We start from the raw sequence: 21,942 nt of genomic DNA, 5'->3' as shown, positions 1-21,942 counted from the left end.
ACTTCCTGGCTATGTAACCTTATTGTTCTTCTGCCTTAAAGCCCATACTTAGTATCAGAAGATAAGAGTTTAAAGAAAAAAAAGGAAAACAATATGTTGGAGGGGATTCAGGAAAATTAGCATATGTACACTAGTGATGGTATTGTGTATTAATCTAGCCATCATGGAAAATAATTTGTAATCACCCCAAAAGTTACTAAACTACTCAACCGTACAGACTCTTTGATCCAACTAAGTTTACTCTTATGCCTATATCACAAAAAGAGTCAATAAAAGAGTAAAAGCACAAATGTCAAAAATATTCATAGAAACTCTTAAAATAGTGCCAAAGAAATGGAAACTAAAGGGGTTTTCATCAAGTGGGGAAGAGCTTAATAAATTAGTTTTCATGAATATTGGGGGATATTATTGTGCCACAAGAATTATGAAAGAGATGGATCAGAGAAACCTGGAAAGATTTTGTGAATTAATGCAGAGGTTTATGAGCAGAACTTAAGAAAATAATTTATACAGTAATGATACTAAAAAAAGAAAACTTTGAGAGAGTTGAGAATTCTGATCAATGCAACGACCATTATGATACTACAAGCCTAATAATGAAGCCTTCCCACTAACATCTCCTGACAGAGAAGTAAAGGACTCAGGGTACTGAATTTTTTTTTACATGACCGAATTTGTTTTACTTGACTGACATTTGTTAAAAAGGGTTTTGTTTTTATTTTTCAATGAGGGGCAGAAGTTGAGGGAGAAAAGGGTAGCTTTTGCATAATTGAAAAATAAAATTTAAATGAAATCAAACAGACAAAGCTTGATCTGGTTTAAAAAGTGGATGATTTTCTTTTTCTCTTTCTAGATTTCATTCCATCATGACTAGAATTGCACAGGAAAATAGGCTACCTACCAAGTTAGATAGAAGCTTAATACAATCCATCAAGAGTGCACAGATCAACACAACCCCAGGTAAATTGAATCTGATCTAACTTTTTGTAAGTAGAACTTATGGAACTAAAGTATCCAATATAAGATAAATTGAAAGGTGGCCGTTGCCATCTGTTTTGTTTGGTTTTTTTTTTTCTCCTCTGAAATCTTGGCTAGTTTGTCAATATTCTTACTGAAAGGTCACACCAACAAGTATTTCAAGAACACCATATTCTAGATAGTGTCCACCCATGGTGGAGGATAGGCACAATTTGTGTATTTTGTCTTCTTCAGTGAAATTTAAAATGGCAATGATTTTTTTGGCGACTGCCTCATACTTATGTGCTTATCCTGAACCTACTAAAATCCCCTAAATTTCTTACGCTCTTGCCACACCTCTCTCATTTTGGACTCAGGAAATTGACTTTTTAACAACTTCACTTTCAAGGCTTTAAAATGACAGAGTCTAAAATCACATCTTGTTAAATTTCACATATTAGTAAATACCCCCTTGGGATCCTGATTACGTATTCCGGTATGATGGTGATCTTTTCTAGTTTTGTGTCATCTGTGAATTTGATCTTCAGTAAAGATATCAATGAATTGTACAACAGTATCCTTGGCCCATTCCAAAAGAGATGTCTTTGCAGGTTAGCATCGACCCATTAGAGGTAACTCTTTGGGTTTAATCATTCACACGGTTATGAATTCACATAGCCATAATACTATAACCTCCATAAGAATGCCATCTATGATTTCAGTATCCTTACTTTATGCTGTGGTATCTTCCTCCATCAATATCATGTGTGCCTTTTGTGAATCACCCCAAGGAGGTCTTAGTCACTGAATTTAACAGGCCTTGGAAGGTTCTTCATCAAATCCTTCAAATGTGCTGTAGAAAGACAAAAGACTTCTCTACTACCATTAATGGATCAGCCAACAACTGTCTCGTTCTTCTTTAATGGGGAGGCACCAACCACCATGATTCTGATTCACCAGTTTCCTATGACTTTGGGCAAGTCAAGAGTGGCCTCTAGATCTCTGAATAATAGAAGGTCCAAGCTGGAAGGGAATTTAGATTTCATACAGAGTAGCCTTTACCTTACCAAGAATCATCTCCATAGACATACTTGACAGATTGTCATCTAATATTTGCTTGAAGACCTTCGATGAGAGAACTCACTAGACCCTGAGGCATTCTATTTCCCCTTTGACTCAAAATCTAATCTGTCTTACACTGTACCATGTTAGGAAGTGTTTCTTTACAGCAAATCTTAATCTGCCTTTTTGAAATTCCATAAATGTAACAGGAAGTAATGCTCTACTTTTTTTTAAAGCAATGACTTGAATTAAGGCAATCAATAAACATTTATTAAGCACCTATGGGCCAAGCAGTGTGATAAGTTCTGGAGAGTAAAAAAAAGGTAAAAATCAGTCTCTGCCCTCAAGAAGCTCACAACCTAATGCTATAGATGGCATCCTTATCAAATTTTAAAATGAAATGAAACTAGAAGATACTGCTAAGTCATTGAATGACACTGTTAGAATCCAAAAATGTCTTGCATACTTAGGACATTGGGTCAATTTAATAGGTTGAAATTTAATAGAGATGAATATATCTTGAAAAGCTATCACATAGAAAAGGTCAAGACTTTTTTCTATTTGGCTCCAAAAGGCGAAACCAGAATCAATAGATGGAACTTGAAGAATCAGATATCTCCTTTGTATAATGAAAAATAAGTAGAACTGCATGAAAATGAAATAAACTGTCTTGAGAAGTGGTATATTCTATTGGAAGAATTCAGGAGGAGGTTTCTATCATATCAGAGAAAACAGGGAGGACATTCCTCATCTGTTATAGATTAGATAGAGTCTGCAAATGTGTGCCTCAAACTTTTGGGTCACATGAGCAAAAAGATGGCCAATTAGACAATTTCTACATTCCCTACAACCTCTCAAAACTTTCCACAGCAGAACATAGGCACCAAAGACAAACAACTTCACATGTTTCTTTGGCTTAAGATGCCATGGGCCCAAAAGAACGTTAAAAAACAAACCAAAACCAAAATATAGGAACTGACACTCGTTGATCATCACCACTCCCTCATCTCCCATTCCATTCAATGACAAGGTCATACTAGCAAACCCAAGCACATGACACAGGTTTACAACAAAACTCGCCTCTATACCTATCTTTTATACCTCTTTCCAGTGCTATGGAGACCCCAGATTCAGGTTTCAATAGTTGGTTTAATACTTGACCATATCTTGGGCACAGTCCTTCAGAATCAAAATCTTTTTGGGGCCTCTAATCCAGAACCACCAGTTCTCCAAAGCTCTCAACTGACAATATTCAAAAAAGCATTCTCTGCATTTCTGGTGATGGATCAGAGAACTAAGGAACAAAGCAAGTGGAACAGGTTGATAGGATCAGCACATTGTGCATATGGAGAACTGTGCAAGACTTGGAAGAGCACAGCATGTAGCTGGGGCCACTTTTGATCACCCAAAAGTCATTTGGAGCAGAAACCTAGACTGGAGAACTATGAATTGCCTAGTGTGGGAAGAGACTGAGATGCTTTGAAATCCAGCTCCCAAATAGAAAAAAAAATCAGAGGGGAGAGAGTTATGAAGTGAGTAATAAGTCCAAGAAGGGAGGAAAAACTGAAAGTATCAAAGATTTCTGGGGGGGAAATTCTTAAATAGAAATAAATCAACCAGAAAACATTAATATAAGGACATATAGCTTCAAGATCTAGTAAGTGAGTTCAAGGATGTATGGATAAATACTACATATGAATAAATACCACAAAATAGAGAGAATTGATGCAACAGTTGATGAGATAGAGGATTCTGTGTAATTTGATTCTTTAAAAAATTTATTTAAAATATTTTTCCTTATTACATGATTCATGTTCTTTCTCTCCTCTCTTTCCTTCCCCCTCCTGGAGATGAAAAGCAATTCCACTGTTTATACATATTCTGTGTAAAATGAGGGGAATGTGGAACCACCACACATTATTCCTGAGTGATTTAAAAGGTAAATTGTAATTATGAATGTAGAATGTGTCATTTGCAGCAAAAATAATGAGTAGAATGAGAAACTTGAATCTGCAATGGTAAGCTTCACCAAAGAAACAAAAGAGAATACAAATGCACAGAAGTAAAAGACAACCTAGAAGAAGAGCATCAAAAAGAAGACAACAGCAACCAGATAAAATAAAAAGAAAATATGTTTACTTTGGAAGAAAAAACATATTGAATTCAAAGGCAGGATATACATAGACAATCTAAGGATGACACAACAACAAAAAAACAAAACACCATAATGAAAGAAAGAAGAGAACCACCTAGAATTTCTGAACACAGAAAGTAAAATTATGATAGAAAAACTTCACAGATTACCAACAGAAATATTCGAAGACTGCAAATTCCAAGACACATAGTAATTTAAAAATTTGATTTAAAAACATTAAGTTCTGCAAGCTTTTAGAAGGACCTTCAAATACAAAGGAATAAGGATCTAAGACTATTCTGTACTCACCGGAAAAGAAGGGAATAGAAGAACATACCCTGAAGAGCAATGGAAATTAGGATGCATATAGTCCACGATGATCTATCCTAGACATCTGAGTTTAACCATAAGGACAAAAGATAGACATTCAGGAATAAAGAAGAGCTCAGCTTATTTTTAGAAAGAAAACCAGAACTGAAGAGAATTATTTGCTTCTCAAACAACCCCCAAAACAGAAATACATGGGCAATGTGATAGGCAAATATAGCAACAGTAGAAGAGTGACAATAGAAAAGGCCAGTAAGAAACTTTTTTTCCTAAATATGCATAATGAGACAGGGGTGAAGGTTGAAATCTGGTAGAGGTAGTGGTGAAGGGACAAATAAGGCATTGTGGACAGAAGTGTTGACACCGTAACAACAAATTAATCAATGTTGTAGAATAAATTAGATGATCTATGACCGTGATGGCGAACATATGGAACAGGTGCCAAAGATGGCATACAGAGCATTCTCTGTGGGCACATGGCCATCCTCTCCCCATCCAGAGTTTGCCATTAAAAAGGTAGAGGGTCTGAGGTGGAGCTGCTCCCTTTTTTCTCTTCACCCAGCCTGAGGACATTTTTTCATATCATCCACCCCTCTGCTCAGCAGCCCAATGGGAGTGCACATGTGGTAAGGTGGGCAGCTGGCAGGTGGCAGAGATGGAAGGGAGAGGAGTGCTCTGACCACTCCCCTCCCCCTCTCTACACTCTCTGAGAACATTCCTCACTTCACCTGCTCCTCTGCCCAGCAGCCTAATGGGAGTGCTTTCTCCCTCCTCTGTGTGGGGTAGTGGTGGGCATGATGCACCCAGCACTTGCGTTGGGGGAGGGGCATGGCCTGGGGTCCCAGGGCCCCCTAGGCACAGCACTAGGGTCTTGGGGGTGGGGCGTGAGTGGGGCCTGCCACTTCATCTCTGAAAGATTCACCATCACTGACCTAGGAAATCTGTCCCATCCATGCAATTTTGTAATTATCTATCATCATTTTATGGCAGACTAAAGTTCACACCACCCCAACCACTGATGCTGAAGATACCAAAGGTGATCAGTTCTATAAAGACCTACAATATCTTCTAGTTATGACACCCCCAAAAGATATCACATTCATCACAAGGGATTAGAATGCTAAGATAGGATATCAAAAGATATTTGGAATAAGAGGCAAGTTTGGCTTTGGAGTACAAAATTAAACAGGGCAGAGACTAATGGACTTTTTCTTTTCAAAATAGTTCCCTGTCAGCAAATACTCTTTTCCAATAACCCAAAAGATGACTTTATAAATGAACTTCACCAGTTGATCATTATCAAAATCAGACTGATTATATATTTTGCAACCTAAAGTGGAGAGGCTCTATACAATCAATTAAAAGAAGACCTAGATCTGACTAACTCAGATCATGAGCTTTATATTGCAAAATTCAAACTAAATTGAAGAAAGTAAGGGAAATCATCAGGCCATACAGGTATAGCCTAATTATCATTCCTTTTGAATATGAAATGGAAGCAGTAGATTTAAGGGATTAAATCTGGTAGACAGAGTGTCTGAAGAATAATGAACAAAAGAATATCATATAGGAGACAATAACAAAAAACATCCCAAAGAAAAAGAAGAACAAGAAAGCAAAAGGCCAGCTGATGAAGCTTTACAAATAGCTGAGGAAAGGAGAAAAGGGGAAGTAAACAGACAAAAAGAAAGATCTACCCAAATTCATGCAGAATTCCAGAAAATATCAAGGAGACATATGAAAGTTTGCTTAAATTAACAATGCAGAGTAGAAGGCAAGATGGCAGCATAGTAGCAGGAGTCTTCTGAATCTCCTTCCAACTAATCATTACAAAATATCTCAAAAACATCAGAAATAAATTAGCAATGCAGAAAAATAGGAGAAAATAATAGAAGGATGAATATGAGATCTTTTCAAGAAAGTTAGAGATCTCAAAGAAAAGTTTCATGCAAAAATGGACATGATAAAAGAGAAACATGGTAGGGAATCAATAGTAGACAATATTAAGAAGAGGTAGCAAGAATATGCAGAAGAAAAATATAAGAAAGATGTTAACATCACTAATAACCACAATGATGTGGTTGATCATCTAGAGCCAGACATCTTGGAGAACTCAATCAAGTGGCTCTTAGAAGTCATTGCTAACAATAAGGCTGATGGAATTATATTTAAGCTATTTAAAAGAAGATGCTGTTAAAGTGATGCACTCTATGCCTATATCAACAAAAAAGAGAAAGAGATCAATGAATTGGGCATGCATCTAAAAAATCTAGAAAAAGAACAAATTAAAAATCTTCAGATAAAGATCAAATTGGAAATTCTAAAAATCAAAGGAAAAATTAATAAAATTGAAAGTAAGAGAACTATTGAACTAGGAGCTGGTTCTTTGAAAAAACAATTAAAATAGATAAAGTATTGGTTAATATAATTTTTAAAAGAGAGAAGAAAATCAAATCAAGAGTATTAAAAATGAACAGGGTGATCTTACCTCTAATGAAGAAGAAATTAAGGCAATTATTAAAGGCACTTTGCCTAATTATATGACAATGAATATGACAATCTAGGAGAAATGGAAAAGTATTTACAAAAATATAAATTTCCTAGATTAACAAAAGAGGAAATAGAATACTTAAATAATCCCATTGCAGAAAAAGAAATTGAACAAGCCATCAAGGAACTCCCTAAGGAAAAAACCCCAGGACTAGGTGGATTCAAAGTGAATTCTATCAAACATTTAAAGAACAACTAATCCCAATACAATACAAATTATTTGACCAAATAAGCAAAGAAGGAATCTTACCAAATTCTTTTTATGACACAAATATGGTACTGATTCCCAAGCCAGGAAGACAAAAACAGATAAAGAAAACTATAGATAAATCTTCTTAATGAACATAGATGCAAACATCTTAAATAAAAAACTAGCAAAGAGACTACAGCAAGTTATCACAAGAATTATCCACTATGACCAGGTGGGATTTATACCAGGAATGCAAGGCTGGTTTAATCTTAAGAAAATCATCCACATAATTGACCATATCAGCAACCAAACTAATATATATCACATGGTTATCTCAATAGATGCAGAAAAAAACCTTTGATGGAATATATCACCCATTCCTATTGAAAACACTAGAAAGGATAGGAACAAAAGGACCTTTCCTCAATATAATAAACGGTATTTATTTAAAACCATCAGCAAGTATCATCTGCAATGGAAATAAGTTAGAAGCATTCCTAATAAGAATAGGAGTGAATCAAGGATGCCCATTATCACCACTATCATTTAATATTGTACTAGAAATACTAGCAGTAGCAATTAGAGAAGAAAAAGAAATTGAAGGGATTAAAGTAGGAAATGAGGAAACTAAACTATCACTCTTTGGAGATGTTATGATGGCATACTTAGAGAATCCAAGAAAATCAACTAAAAAGCTAGTGGGAATAATTATTAACTTTGACAAGGTTGCAAGATACAAAATAAACCCACATAAATCATCAGCATTTCTATATATTGCCAACAAAAATCAGCAAGAGTTAGAAAGAAACTCCATCTAAAATCACTCTAGACAACAAAATATTTGGGAATCTATCTGCCAAGACAATCTCAAGAACTATATGAACACAACTACAAAACACTTCACACAAATAAAACTAGATCTAAACAATTGGAAAAATATTAATTGCTCATAGGTAGAATCAGATAATATAATAAAAATGACAATATTACCTTAATTTATTTATTTAGTGCCATGCCTATCAAACTACCAAAAATTTTTTTTTGTAGAATTAGAAAAAATTATAACAAAGTTCATCTGGAAGAACAAAAGATCAAGAATATCAAGGGAACTAATGAAAAAAAAAGTGAAGGCTGGTGATCTAGCAGTACCAGATCTTAAACTGTACTATAAAAAAGTGATCATCAAAATGGTCTTCTACTGACTAAGATAGAAGGATCAATCAATGGAATAGATTTGGGGTAAATACCAAGATAAAATCAAAGTGGGTAAATGACTTAAATATAAAGATGGAAATTAAGGCAACATAGAATAGTATACCTATTGCATGTATGGGAAAGGAAAGATTCAAAGACCAAGTAAGAGATAGAGAATATTACAAGATGTAAAATGAATAGTTTTGATATGTTAAATTAAAAAGGTTTTTATACAAACAAAACCAATGCAGCCAAAATTAGAATGGGAGCCACAAACGGGGTAAATTTTATAATAAAATTCTCTGACAAAGGTCTAATTTCTCAGATATACAAAAAACTAAGTCAAATTTCTAAGAAATCAAATAATCCCCCAATTTCAAATGGTCAAGGGATATCAATAGACCATTTTATAATGAAATCAAAACTACCAATAAGCATATGAAAACAGATTCTAAATCTCTCCTGATTAAAGAAAGGCAGGTAATCCTCTGATCCTTAGCATCAGGTATAAAACATGGAAGTATATGCTTTGTGAAGAAGTTCACCACTGTCATGGAGGCGATCCATAAACACTTCAGTTCAGGTTAAATAAGGATGCCCTATAAATGGAGAAGTCCTCTAATTGTTCCTTTTTGATGATGACATTGTGCTGATTGCACTCAGCCTTGAAACTTCCTAATTAAGATTCATAAACGTCTCAAAAATTTGCCTCAATTATCTTTACAAGAAAAACCAAGTGGATGAGAAATGCCTATTTTCCAGTCTGACATATTGTTGGATGAACAAAATCATACAACTGTGTCTGTGTATGTGTGTGTGTGTTTATTGAAAACAGACATTGATTTATGCCCATAATTGAACATAAAGAGTAGTTATATCATCTTTGAGAAATTGAAAAATCCTTTAATTACCATATATTTCATTCTAAAATAAGACTCAATTTTTTAACATTAATATTTTTTATGATGTTGGAAGGACATGATTGATCTGATTCCAAAGACAGAGAATATGGTGAGGTATAATCCAAGGGAAAAACTCAAAGTGAAGAATAATAGTCATAGATAGTATTTATATGATAAAATAAAGTTTGCAAAGCATTGTACATAAATTAGCTCACTTAACTCTCACAACCCTGTGAAGTAGCCTCTTTTCTTATTCCTGCTTAACAAATGAGGAAATAGAGACTTGGATGCAGAGACTTGTCCAGGATCATCAAACCAGTAGGTGTCAGGATTTGAATTTACTTCTTCCTAATTCTAGACTTAAGAAGAGCTTGCTCAACTTGACATGCATAAAATATGCTATGAAAGAAATAAATATCAATAACTCACAACACCAAGGACTCTAAGGGGTAAATTTTGGGGTTTTGACTAATGTATTATTGGATTTAATTCAATCCCAATAAAAATACTCAAGTCAGTTTGGGAATTTTATGGTGGTTTAATTAATATAGAGGGAAGGAATTAAGAAGAAGAGAGAGGGAAAGGGGTATAAGATTTCTCCGGTCTAGCCTAAGCCAAGGGAAGTTCAGAGAACTCAGCCACGAGGTCTGCTCTGGGACGAGGGGCCTCCTAAGAGGATAGTGCTTTAGGAGGTAAAGGAAAAAGGAATCAGCCTAAACTCTGAGAGGAAGGAAGTGGGTACATAAAATTCTTTAGGTTTAATTCTGTGAATAAGATCTTTGGAGTGTATCTTTGAGGTAGTATTCTGGAGGGATTAAGCATGGGATATGTGCATCAAACCTCTGAGTATTTTATTCTTATATTATTTTTCCTGAAGTTAGGGAGAGAACAATAATCATAATTTCATTAGTAAGGGAAGTTACTACTCCCACATTAGTGGGAGAAGTCACATAGAGGGGGGGCTGAGTGGGTGTCTCCATCTTTCCAGAAGGTCGCTTTGCAACTCTGGTATCCATGTGTGACCGTGTCAGACAGTGTGGGTTTGACAGCTCTCAGCAATCTAATAAATTAGACATTTATTAGAAATTTTTGTTATAAAATCCCCCCCCCATTTGTTGTTTCCTTTCTAAGCTTAGTTACATTAGTTTTGTTTGTACAAAAGACTTTTAATTTAATGTAATAAAAATTACTCATTTTATATTTATAATGCTCTTCATCTTTTGTTTGGTCATAAATTCTTCCCCCAAAATCTACCAGGTAAACTATTCTATGTTCCCCTAAACTCTGCTTGCAGAACTTGGCTCTGTAGCATGGTTTAGGTGAGGCATCTTCCCTGAGAGACCTTGGTGAGTGGTAAGGCTGATTCTTTTCCTTGACCTCTTAAAGGCACTATCCTCCTAGGAGGCCCTTCATCTTGGAGGAGGCCTCGTGGCTGGAAGCCAAGCTAGATTTAATCTTCTGAGAAGGCCCCTTGGCTGAGGTCTCTGAACTCCCTTTGATTTACTCCAGGCTGGAGAAAATCTCCTACCCTTACCCTCTTCTCCTTCTTCTTAATTTCTTCCTTCTATTGTAATTATCCCATCATAAAATCCCAAACTGACTTGATTATTTCATTGGGATTGATTTTTAATCCCTGGTGACCACTAATATAATATATTCAGTCAATAGCCCCTAATTTTACCCTTAACACTGTGTGACCCTGGGCAAGTCACTTAACCCCCATTGCTTAGCCCTTACCACTCTTCGGCCTTGGAACCAATACACAGTATTGATTCCAAGATGGAAGGTGAGGGTTTATAAAAAAATAAAAGAAAAGAAGTTATATGCATAAGCAGAAGTTAACCCATGATAGTCTTTTGGGTTTGGTTTTGTAAGTATGATATTTTGGTGGTATTCTTGGTGGAGGGGGATAATATACAAGTATTTTGTTCTCATATCATTTTCCCTGAAGCTAGGGAGAGAACAATAATCATCGCAATTCCATTAGTAAGGGATGTTAATGAGAGAAGTCACACAGAGGGGGGATGAGTGGGTGTCTTCATTCTGCCAAGGAGCAACTTTGTGATGACCTGGCCTCCACATGTGACCATGTCAAGACATTGTGGCTTGATGACCACCAGCAATTATGCTGATTTCCCCCCTAATATTAAGATAACCCTTCATTCCTAGTATGTATCCCACTTGGTAATATTGAATGATCCTTGTGATGTATTGCTGTAGTCTGCTTGCTAGTATTTTATTTAAAAGTTTTTGCATCTATGTTAATAATGAAATTGGCCTATAAAATTTTCATTCTCTGTTTCTGTTCTTCCTGGTTCAAGTAACAGTAATCATATTTGAGTCATAAAAAGAATTTGATAGGATTCCTTCTCTGCCTATTTTTTGAAATAGTTTTTGTAGTATTGGGATTTATTATTCTTTAAATGTTTGATAGAATTCACTTGTGAATTCATCTGGCCCTGGGGTTTTTTCCCTAAGGAGTTCATTGATGGTTTGTTCAATTTCTTTTTCTAAGATGAGATTATTTAAGTATTCTATTTCCTCTTTTGTTAATTTGAGCAATTTATATTTTTGTAAATATTTGTCCATTTTGCCTAGATTGTCAGATTTATTGGCATATAATTGGGCTTTAATACTTTCATTTCCTCTTCATTGGTTGTGGGTTCACGCTTTTCATTTTTGATATAAATTATTTGATTTTCTTCTTTCCTTTTTTAAATCAAATTAACCAATGCTCTGTCTATTTTATTTGTTTTTTTTAATAAAACCAACTCCCAGTATTATTTATATTTCAATGATTCTTTTCAGTTTTATTAATGTCTCCTTTAATTTTTAGGATTTCTAATTTGGTCTTTAACTAGGAATTTTTAAAAACCCTTACATTCCATCTTAGAATCAATACTGTGCATTGGTTCTAAGGCAGAAGAGCAGTTAGGGTTAGGCAATGGGGGTTAACTTGCCCAGGGTCACACAGGTCTGAGGCCAGATTTGAACCTAAGATCTCCCATCTCTAGGCCTGGCTCTCAATCCACTGAGCTACCCAGCTGCCCCCTAACTGGGAATTTTTTATTTCTTCTTTTTTCTAGTTTTTTTAGGTGCATACCAAATTCACTGAGCTATTTTCTGTTTTATTGATATAAGCACTTAGAGATAGAAATTTCCCTCTAAGTACTGTTTTGACTGTATCCCATAAATTTTAATATGTTGTCTCCTCATTGCTGTTCTCATTAATAAAACTATTGATTGTTTCTATAATTTGTTCTTTAACCTAACCCCCTTTTTAGCATTAGATATAGCTTCCAATGAATATTTTATTTATCTTTACGTGGATCCTTATTGATTATAATTTTATTGTGTTATGATCTGAAAAGGAAGCATTTATTATTTCGGTTTTTCTGCATTTTGTTAAGAAGTTTGTATGCCCTAATATATGGTCAGTTTTGGGGGAGGACCCATGTACTGCTGAAAAGAAAGTATATTCCTTTCTACTGCCATTTCATTTTCTCAAGAGATTTATTTGTTCTAACTTTCCTAAAATTTCACTTACTTCCTTTTCTTCTTTCTTGTTTATTTTTTGGTTTGATTATCTAGATCTGAAAGGGGAAGCTACTGTCTCTAAAGTTCATTTAATTACTCCTTTAAAAATAGGGAGACTATACTATTTGGTGCATATATGGCAAACAACTGATTCAAATGAAATGATGATGATACATAAGCTCCATGACTGAGCAATTGTTATCCATTGCCCTCCACTGGATTCTCACTTTCACAATATATTTTCTACTCTCACCATCTCCTCAGTCATACATATTCTTTCAGTAAATATTGTTAATGGAACACTATTTCTTTAAAAAAGTTTACATTTTTAAAAGTTTGTATATTTGGATAGCACATTAAATAAATGTTTCTACATACTAACAACACTGTTATTCAATCATTATCCAAAGATATTTTATGTCCAACTAAGCAAAAAAAGAGAAATTTAGTGATCTGTATGGAGGAAGTCTGTGTCTATGATACTCTTTCCAGTAGATAAGTCCTAAGGAATTGCATGAGACCAGTGGTGAGAATTGAACCCAGTTGTTGTTTTACTCCAAACTCAATTGTCATACCACTTTACCAAGATGCATCCATATGGGACAGTCCTAAAATATGCCCACCACCTCCACCCCAAGCATGCAAACTCTTTCAGGGAAGGGACAAGTTTCCTTCATCTTTGAATTCTAAGAGTCAAGAAAACTTAGTGAGGGGTAGCTAAGTGGTTCAGGGGATAGAGCATCAGGCTGGAGACAGGAGGTCCTGGGTTCAAATATAGCCTCAGATACTTCCCAACTGTGAGACCCTAGGCAAGTCACTTAACCCCAATTTCCTTCTACCTTCATTCCAATAATTAGCATCAATTCTAAGAAGAGAGAAGATAAGGGGATTTTTTGTTTTGTTTTGTTTAGGAATGAAAGCTTAGTGAGAGATCTAGCTGAGTCAAAATATTACAAGGTTATTTGAGGATGAAACTGAGAAGACAACAAACCTAAGAAAAGATGGGAAAGCTCTGCACATGTTTTTATTTAAAAATCATTTTCATCATCAATTGACAGTGGATCCAATAGTCTTGGACTCAAACATTATGATCTTAGTTAGATTTGCTCATTGAGATGTACTCATTATAGAAAGCATGAAGGAGATATATGCTTGTTAATTTTTTTTCATTCCTGCCATGGAAGAGGTCTGGCGCAGAGTCTGAATTTAAGAGGAGACAGAGGAATTTCTGATAGATGGCAAAATGGTTCCCTTTGCTCCTATTATTGGACAGCACTCTTCAGGTTGCATCAAAAAAAAGCAGAGATGGGAGGCAGCTGGGGGGCTCAGTGGATTGAGAGCCAGGCCTAGAGATGGGAGGTCCTAGGTTCAAATCTGACCTCTGACACTTCCCAGCTGTGTGACCCTGGGCAAGTCACTCACTCCCCATTGCCTAGCCACTCTTCTGCCTTGGAGCCATTGACTCCAAGACGGAAGGTAAGGGTTTAAAAAAACAACAACAGAGATGGATTAGACCAAGAATACATGATAAAGGTAAATTCTGGGGCAACACAATTGTGAGAACACCAAAGAATCAATATTTAAGATATCTTAATCAGAGGAAGACACTAAAATAATGAAAAATATTTTGGATATTATTATACAAAAATGGTGGATAAAGACCATCAACAACTAATAACTAATATACATATATGTATATAATTTTCTGAGAATAACATGCATATGCGCTGAGAGAGTACATAAATGAGGGTATTTTTGTAGACAACAAGAAGCCTTTCACAAGCAATATTCAATAGCAGGTTACATTTTTACTATTGTACACTCGACTAAAAGATGTAGAAAATGCAAAATTCTACTGTGCGTATTATTTAACTAAAAAGAATCATTTTGATTCATTAGAACAAAATTCTACCTTAAAGTCTCTCCTCCAACAAATTGTATTTCCTAATTTAAAAATCATAAAATACTCCTTGAGAGATATGACAACAGAAATAACCTTATTCAAGGGCTTTTTGAGCACTACCATTATGTAAAGCATACAAAGGGGAGCTGTATGCTTATTTTTTGATCAAAATCTTTCACTCCTCTCCCGCAGGAGGTCCATTGAAAAGTCCACGCTGAAGAGCAGTTCCTAATAGATAGTGAGATGTTTCCATATGCTCCTGATTTTGGATGACATTGTGCTGGTTATATCATGCCCTAGGAAACTTACAGAGCCTCCTGGATGAGATCTTTAGCTTTCCCAAGAGTTCCATCTAACCATCAACTCAGGAAAAAACCAATGAATGAAAAATGCCTATAATTCAGATCATGAAAGGCAGTTAGATGGCCCCAAAGAGTACATCCACTTCTGTGTGTATGCATATGTACATATATGTGTGTGTACATGCACATAGACATCTATCATGACAATCACATGGTGAGAATGAGAAATAAATAATGGAAGTCCCATTTGCTACACTGGTATTTTTGAAATGTCAAAAGAAATTGAAGAAGGGTCCCCCAACTTTGGGTGAATCCCTTGTGAGGACCTTATGGGAGATTTTGAACAAGAGTCCTACAGCATGGTCAAGCAAGGCTAGATTGCAATCTACATCACTGGATTGAGGAGATTACAGATTAAGTGTTTGAGTGTGTGGGGCCTTGTGCAGGGTAGGATACACAATCACTATTGCATTCCAGTGAATGGAATATCACATATGAATGTGTTGCTGATACTGCTGTTTCAGTGTGTGATATATAGATATAGTTGGGTGAAAAATAGCAAATTGGTAGTGGTGGTGGGGAAATCAAGGACTACTTCTTAATAGAATGGGAAAAGAGAATGTGGAGATTTTCAGTTTATTGAGGATTTTCATATCAGAAATTCTATCTGTATAACAGAATAGAGATGTCTATACTTGAATACCACAATCTCAGAATTATAGTGATGAGTCACCCAAAGATCAATCACACCAAGTCGTCTCATCTCGGTTTCAGGAAGTGGGCAGCTGCTTTCATCATGAGTCCTCTGAAAGTCTATCTGGTCATTGTGTTAACTGAGTGATTTCCAATGATCTTGTTAGGGGATCACTTGTTCTCCTGGTTCTGCTCACTTCACTCTCAGTTCATAAAAGTCTTCTCAGGTTCCTCTGAAATTGTCCCTTTTATTGTTTATTTTTTCAGCACAAGAATATTCCAATAATGCCGTTGTCTATTCAACCATTCTTCAACTAATGGGTACCCCTTTAATTTCAGTTCTTTAGTGCCACTAAAAGACTGCTATAAATATTTGTCACTGCTAGTCCTTTGCCTGATTTACTTTCTTATTGACAACTGAATAATATATTCCTTAATCCCAAGCCTAAGAAAAAAGAGGACTCTTCAACAAAACAGGTATTTGAGGCATCCCTCATCCTGAAAAGGCAGAGAGGTAGATAGACCCCCCCCCAACAATATAAACGTTAGAAAAGTAAACAAGTATAATCCTAAAAATATAAGTAATGATTCAATTATCTCACGTTTTAAAATTATTGTTTTTCAAGAGACTGATGTGTAATGTACAAGAAACTATAATACTAATTGCTATGTGTCGTGCTTGGTTTGTTTTTATCCTATGCTTGTTGAGTGTGAGGTTGCAATGGTGAGTAGGATGCATTTGAATGAAGCCTGTATTCAGAGGACCAGGTGTTGGGTTGTGGCTGTGCCACTTACTACATGTATGGGCAAGTCATTTAACTCCTCTGAATCAGTTTTCTCATTTTAAAATTAGGTCTTTCTCTTCCAACCCTCAGTCTAAAACTGTGATCCCATGAATATGTCTATTCAGGGTATGGGGCAGATTTAGGATTTCATCAATTTAGGGAACTTCTGGTATGGAAACTCCCTCCATTGATGCCGATCGCCTGTAAGTATTGTCTTAGAGAATTTCCTGGAAACTTGTCCATAGTCTCACAACTGGTATGTGTCAGAGGTAGGACTCCAACTCAAAGATCTTGACTCTACAGTCACTCTTCTGTGCAATGTGCTACTTAATTATTATTAAATTTATTATTCACCAAATATTTCCTAATGATTCATTTCTGAGATTTAACTATTTCATCCAACTACAGAGTGACAAAATATTGAAGAATATGCAATTAAAATTCTTTTCAAGCCCAGTAGTTTAATTATAGACCAAATGTTAGTAATTATGTCAGGGGAAAAGTCCAAGAATTAGTCCAACTCTTATCAGATTACAGCTGCTGTTGGGGAATGATCTGACAAAATTTAATAGATAACAGTACTACAAAAGAAAGCAATAAAGAATGTCATAACAGCTTGTCGATGTGTTGAGTAATCTTGACTTCAGAGGATCAAGGATGAAACACGTATACTTCCCTTGTTTTTAGTAGGGAGACAGTGGATGCTAAGAGCTGACTGAGCCACTGTGTTGGAAGGGTTTGTTTAGCTTAACTATGATCCTCTGTTACAAGGGAGGGTTCTGTTTGGGTCTCTTCCTTGTTTAGCTGTTTGACTCTGTATGTCTCCTGACTTCTCTGAATCTTGGTTCTCATATCTGCCAAATGGTGGCAACTCTGCTTGCATTGCCCATCTCACAGAGTTTTGTCATGAAGCACCTTTGGAAAAACACATATTACCATCCCCAAAGGCCAAAGGAGTTCTTGCTCCGACACCGCAACTCTATTTTAATTTTTCTTATTTCTAACCACAGATTTAAATATTTTGGGTTCTGAGGATGAAGAGGAACATGTCCCCAAAAGGCGGAAAAGCAAAAAGAGGACTAGGAAGAGTAAGGCTAAGATGAAGACTAAAAGTCCCCAAGAAAATGATGATGATGCAGAGGAGGCTTGGGAAAAAGAAGTGGAGAACCTGGTAGCCTGGACCAACAAACTCAGCACGACTGCGTTAGAAGATTGAGCCCACACACGAGACAAAAAAAGGACTCTCTTCTGCCTTTCCCAGGCTCAGGGCTTTTTGGGGAGCTGGCCCTTCAGGGTTCTGGTCCTTTAGAAACCCTCTTCTCATCCTGCTAAGCAGTCAAGTTAAAATATAGTTTGAACTCATTGGAGACACAACGGAGCTGCCTGAATAGGGATTGCTTCTTTGGTACCACCCATCATTAAGAGATAGAGCAGCCCCTGGGGCTGTTTTTGTCCAGGGAAAGCTGTTCAAAATTCAGGCTTATTTAATGGGGTGGGAAGGACAATTAAGAGATCCACAGTCACTGTGCCATTGGAAAGAGATGGAGAACCCTATGGGTGGACACCTGGGAAAATGGGGCTTTCTACAAGGTGGGCAACGGGAAGCGCAAATTAATTGTTGAATCCTGCTAACTAGGTTCCAAGGTCTGTTGTTTCTGTGCTTGTACACTGTATCTCAATATAGGATTGGGGAACTAGTGGGAGCACCCAAGTTTGAGACCTTGGGCCAACATGAGAACATGGAGCATCTGAGAAGAGAGATCGTAGGAGGTAGAAAAGGAAGGGGAGTGGGAGGGTGCCCCAAACCAACTCTGTCTCCTTACAAATTCACTTGAGCTCCATCCCGGTGACAAGGAGGAAAAAGTACTCTTCTGCCTCCTTTCTAAACAACAGGCTCCCTTTCTCTTCCTAGGATCCAGACATAAGGTTACTATATGAAAGCTATAACTGCAGTCCTGCTACCGGGAACCTCGCCCGTTTAAGTAGCACTTCTACACAAGGTGGGTTTCAGGTTTCAAATGGCCCGTTTTCAAACTATTTTGGATGGCTCGGCCATATTAGTTGGTAAATCATTTGTTCTCCATTCATTCATTTCAATTCAAATGAAATAATCCAAGCAGATTCCTATAAATCATAGGATTAGAAACGCAAAGTAGTTTTAATGTAGAGCAATGATCTTATTCTCCGTGCCATATTTCCAAATATGAGCCTGTGATCCAATCATCTCAACTTATGCCAGTATTTCTGGTCTAGACAATATACGTATAGTTTTACGTCAAGGAGGCCATAATGACATCTCTGAGTGCATCAATAGCGCAGCCTAATTACAGGAGGGGATGTTGGTGGATTTAGTCCAGTTGTAGGAAGAAGACATTGTATTGTCTCTGATGATATCTGATGATGCACTTTTTGTATTTATGGTCCTCCCCCTCTGCTGAGAGAAGGTGTCTGTTCCAGGATCTGCCTTCTGGAGTGTTCGATATTGGAAGTTGTCTTTAATCTTATTACAATTCCTTTTCATTTGCATCACTGGTGTTTTTGTATATATATTGTCTCCTGGTTCTATTCTACCCTTCATCTCTTCATCCTCATATTCTATGTTTCTCTTTCCTTCATTTCTCCTTTCCTTTCCTTAATTCCTTCTTTCCCTCTTCCTATTGTATAGGAAATATAATGAATTCACAGAATGGAAACTACTAATGAAGATTTTCTGTCATTGAGACTCTTAGAGTTGCATGGGGGCAATTACTTGCCTAGGGTCTTACAGTGTCAGAGTTGGGACTTAAATCCATATCTCACTAACTCTAAGACCACTATTCTACCAGACCATCTCACTTAGTTCATCACTCAGAACAATATAGTTGGGGTAGCTGGGTGGCTCTGTGGATTGAGAGTCAGGCCCAGAGATGGGAGGTCCTGGGTTCAAATCTGACCTCAGACACTTCCTAACAGTGTGACCCTAGGTGAGTCCCTTACCACTTTTCTGCCTTAGAACCAATACCCAGTATTGATTCTAAGACAGAAATTGAGGTTTAAAAAAAAAAAACAACCAACAATATGGTCACTCTCTGATGCATAGGCCATAATTTGGTCTGTCCCTTTCCCAACCAAACAATATCCACTTTTCTGATTTGTTGCTATCATGAAATTGATGGAAAAATTCGGGTAGACTTGGGGCCTTCTGTCCTTAAAATCCTGGGGACACATAGCAAGCAAGAAGCTCTCTGGATCAAGGGTATGAAGGGTTTAGTTAAAAAAGAAAGTATTTGAGATCCGTTTTCTTCACTAATCAGGACTACTGGTAAAATGAAAGTGAATCAAGCTCCCTTTCTAATAATTGGTTAGTGGAATGGTACAGCCAGGTTGGAGGGTAAGCCCAGGTGTAAACAAGCTACCACTTGCATTTGTCTTTCATTTAATCATTTCTTCTTGGACTGACTGAATTCTCTACTCTTCAGGAAATGGAGATGGGCAAGGGAATTTCTAACTCCTACTTATACTAGTAACTCCCAACAGAGTAAGCCAGAGCAACCAATATTGAGATTTAAGATGGAGGAGAGCGACATCAGGAGTCTTTAGTTTAAATCATAAAATTTTATATGGTGAAGACATTGAGTACCAGGCTGTGGCTTGGCAAAGTCCAGCAGCTTCAGACATGGCATTTAACTAAGGTTCTTTACTACAGCATCGATGCCTTTTCCTCCCACAAATTCAATCCAGTCCAGTCCAATAAACATAAAGCACCTATAGACATTCCAAGTAGTGTGCTAAGCACTCAGAGTACAATGAATAAAAAAAAAATCCCCTTCCAACACACAAAAGGATGCAAGAAAGCAGGGGGAAGAAGGGATGGATACCAGGAGGTGCCCAGCCTGGTGCCATCTTTTTCTTGGAAGTGGAAAAAGGCAGAGTAGCAACCACAGAGTGGGATGAACCACAAGTCCATTCTCTGCTTGGTCCAGCCCTCCAATCAAAAGGGATAAGAGAATGAAGGAAATGTAAGCACAGGTAAGCTTGATTCCTAGTTTCCATGCCTAAAGTCAGGTGGGGCAAAATCTAGGTAATCTAAGAAACTTGGCCAGGAATGGTCACTCGACTAGCAGTTTTCTCTACCTGTGCCATTTTGTGGTTTGACAATCAATGGGAAAGATCATTCCTAGGATCTTAAGTTTAGAGCTAGAGATCAGGAAGTCCAACCCCTCAGTCTTAAATCTGCAGAAAACCATGACAAAAGATTGGGTGATTTCTTCAAGATCAGTCCCAGAGCTCCATAGCATTGGTCAGAAATTTAACAGGGAATTTGGGGGCTGAGAATGTGGAAGTTCTCTTTGCTACCTGTATGAAAGTCACTTTTCTAGCCCTCCGTTTCCCCATATTAAAACAAGATTGAACTCAATTCTTTTAAGATTCCTTCTACATTTAAATCTGAGATCCCCTGGCTTATTTACATCCATTTGGGGGGTTGTTTTCTTTAGAAAAAATAACTCCAGTTTGTGGGGTTTTCCCCTCCAAACCCCAAATGGAAACAAATAGCTGTTTAATAATTATGACCTATGTATGTGAGCTGATAGATCCAAAGTAATCCTGTTGTTATGGTTCCAGAATGGATCTCAACTACTCTGATCTCCTAGACTCTCCTTCCTGGGTTTTCATAACTGCGCTCTTCTTGTTCACTTTCTTATGTCTGACCATTCCTTCTCCATTTCCTTTGCTCCATTATCATCAATGTCATGCTCCTTTTTGTATGGGCTCTTTCTTGGGTCTTTCCTCCTTCCCTCCCCTCCACTCTGCTCCCTTCCCCTTTCCTCTCCATCTCATTAACTCATCTACCATTTATCTCTCATCTATATATTTAGTCTACACATCTCTCTTGACCTTCAATAGCACCAGATCACCCTCTTTCAGAGCATTTCTCACCTAAATATCTCATGAATCAGAACCCAATATATCCCAAACAGAAGTCATCCCCACTCATACCCAAAGACCTCAACCCAAGCCAACCCTTCATCCTTATTTCTCTGTTTCTGCCAAGGGCTCCACCATCCTTCCAACCATTCAGGTTTTGTAAGATTTAAGTATCAATAACTCCAAGTATTAATTTCACAAAGTTTATTAATTATTACTTGAAGTAGAAGAAATAATTTTTAAAAAAGAAATAGAAGTTCAAAGACTAAATTTCTAACTAAAGACCATGTGTGTAATTTCTCCAGCCTGGCTGAAAGCCACCTTCAGCAGCTGAGTTCAGGGAAAGAGAGGGGTAGAGTCACACCAAAACTTTATCCTCCCCACATAAACACAGAAATGGGATGCTGGGTAAGACAGTCCTGGGGAGCAAATTCTATCCACACATTTTGCAAACTTGAACTCATCCCAGACTCTCCCCTCCCCACATCTAACCAGTCACAA

At 36.9% G+C, this 21,942-nt stretch overlaps 1 protein-coding gene across 1 annotated transcript in view; it reads left to right on the top strand.

The window, feature by feature from the left end:
• Positions 1–19,062, top strand: part of UBE2U (ubiquitin conjugating enzyme E2 U) — a 75,721-nt gene extending 56,659 nt beyond the window's left edge. The window contains exons 9-10 of the mRNA XM_007480465.2: positions 854–960; positions 17,547–19,062. Of these exons, the coding sequence (XP_007480527.1) occupies positions 854–960; positions 17,547–17,752 (313 nt within the window). The 3' untranslated portion in view covers positions 17,753–19,062. The remainder of the gene's footprint in view (positions 1–853; positions 961–17,546) is intronic.
• The last annotated feature ends 2,880 nt before the right edge of the window (positions 19,063–21,942 follow it).

The sequence above is a fragment of the Monodelphis domestica genome, chromosome 2 (genome assembly GCF_027887165.1).
Source record: "Monodelphis domestica isolate mMonDom1 chromosome 2, mMonDom1.pri, whole genome shotgun sequence".
In the NCBI taxonomy this organism is placed as follows: Eukaryota; Metazoa; Chordata; class Mammalia; order Didelphimorphia; family Didelphidae; genus Monodelphis; species Monodelphis domestica.
The sequence above is the reverse complement of the archived record's forward strand: the minus strand, read 5'-3'. Positions and strand labels throughout refer to the sequence as shown.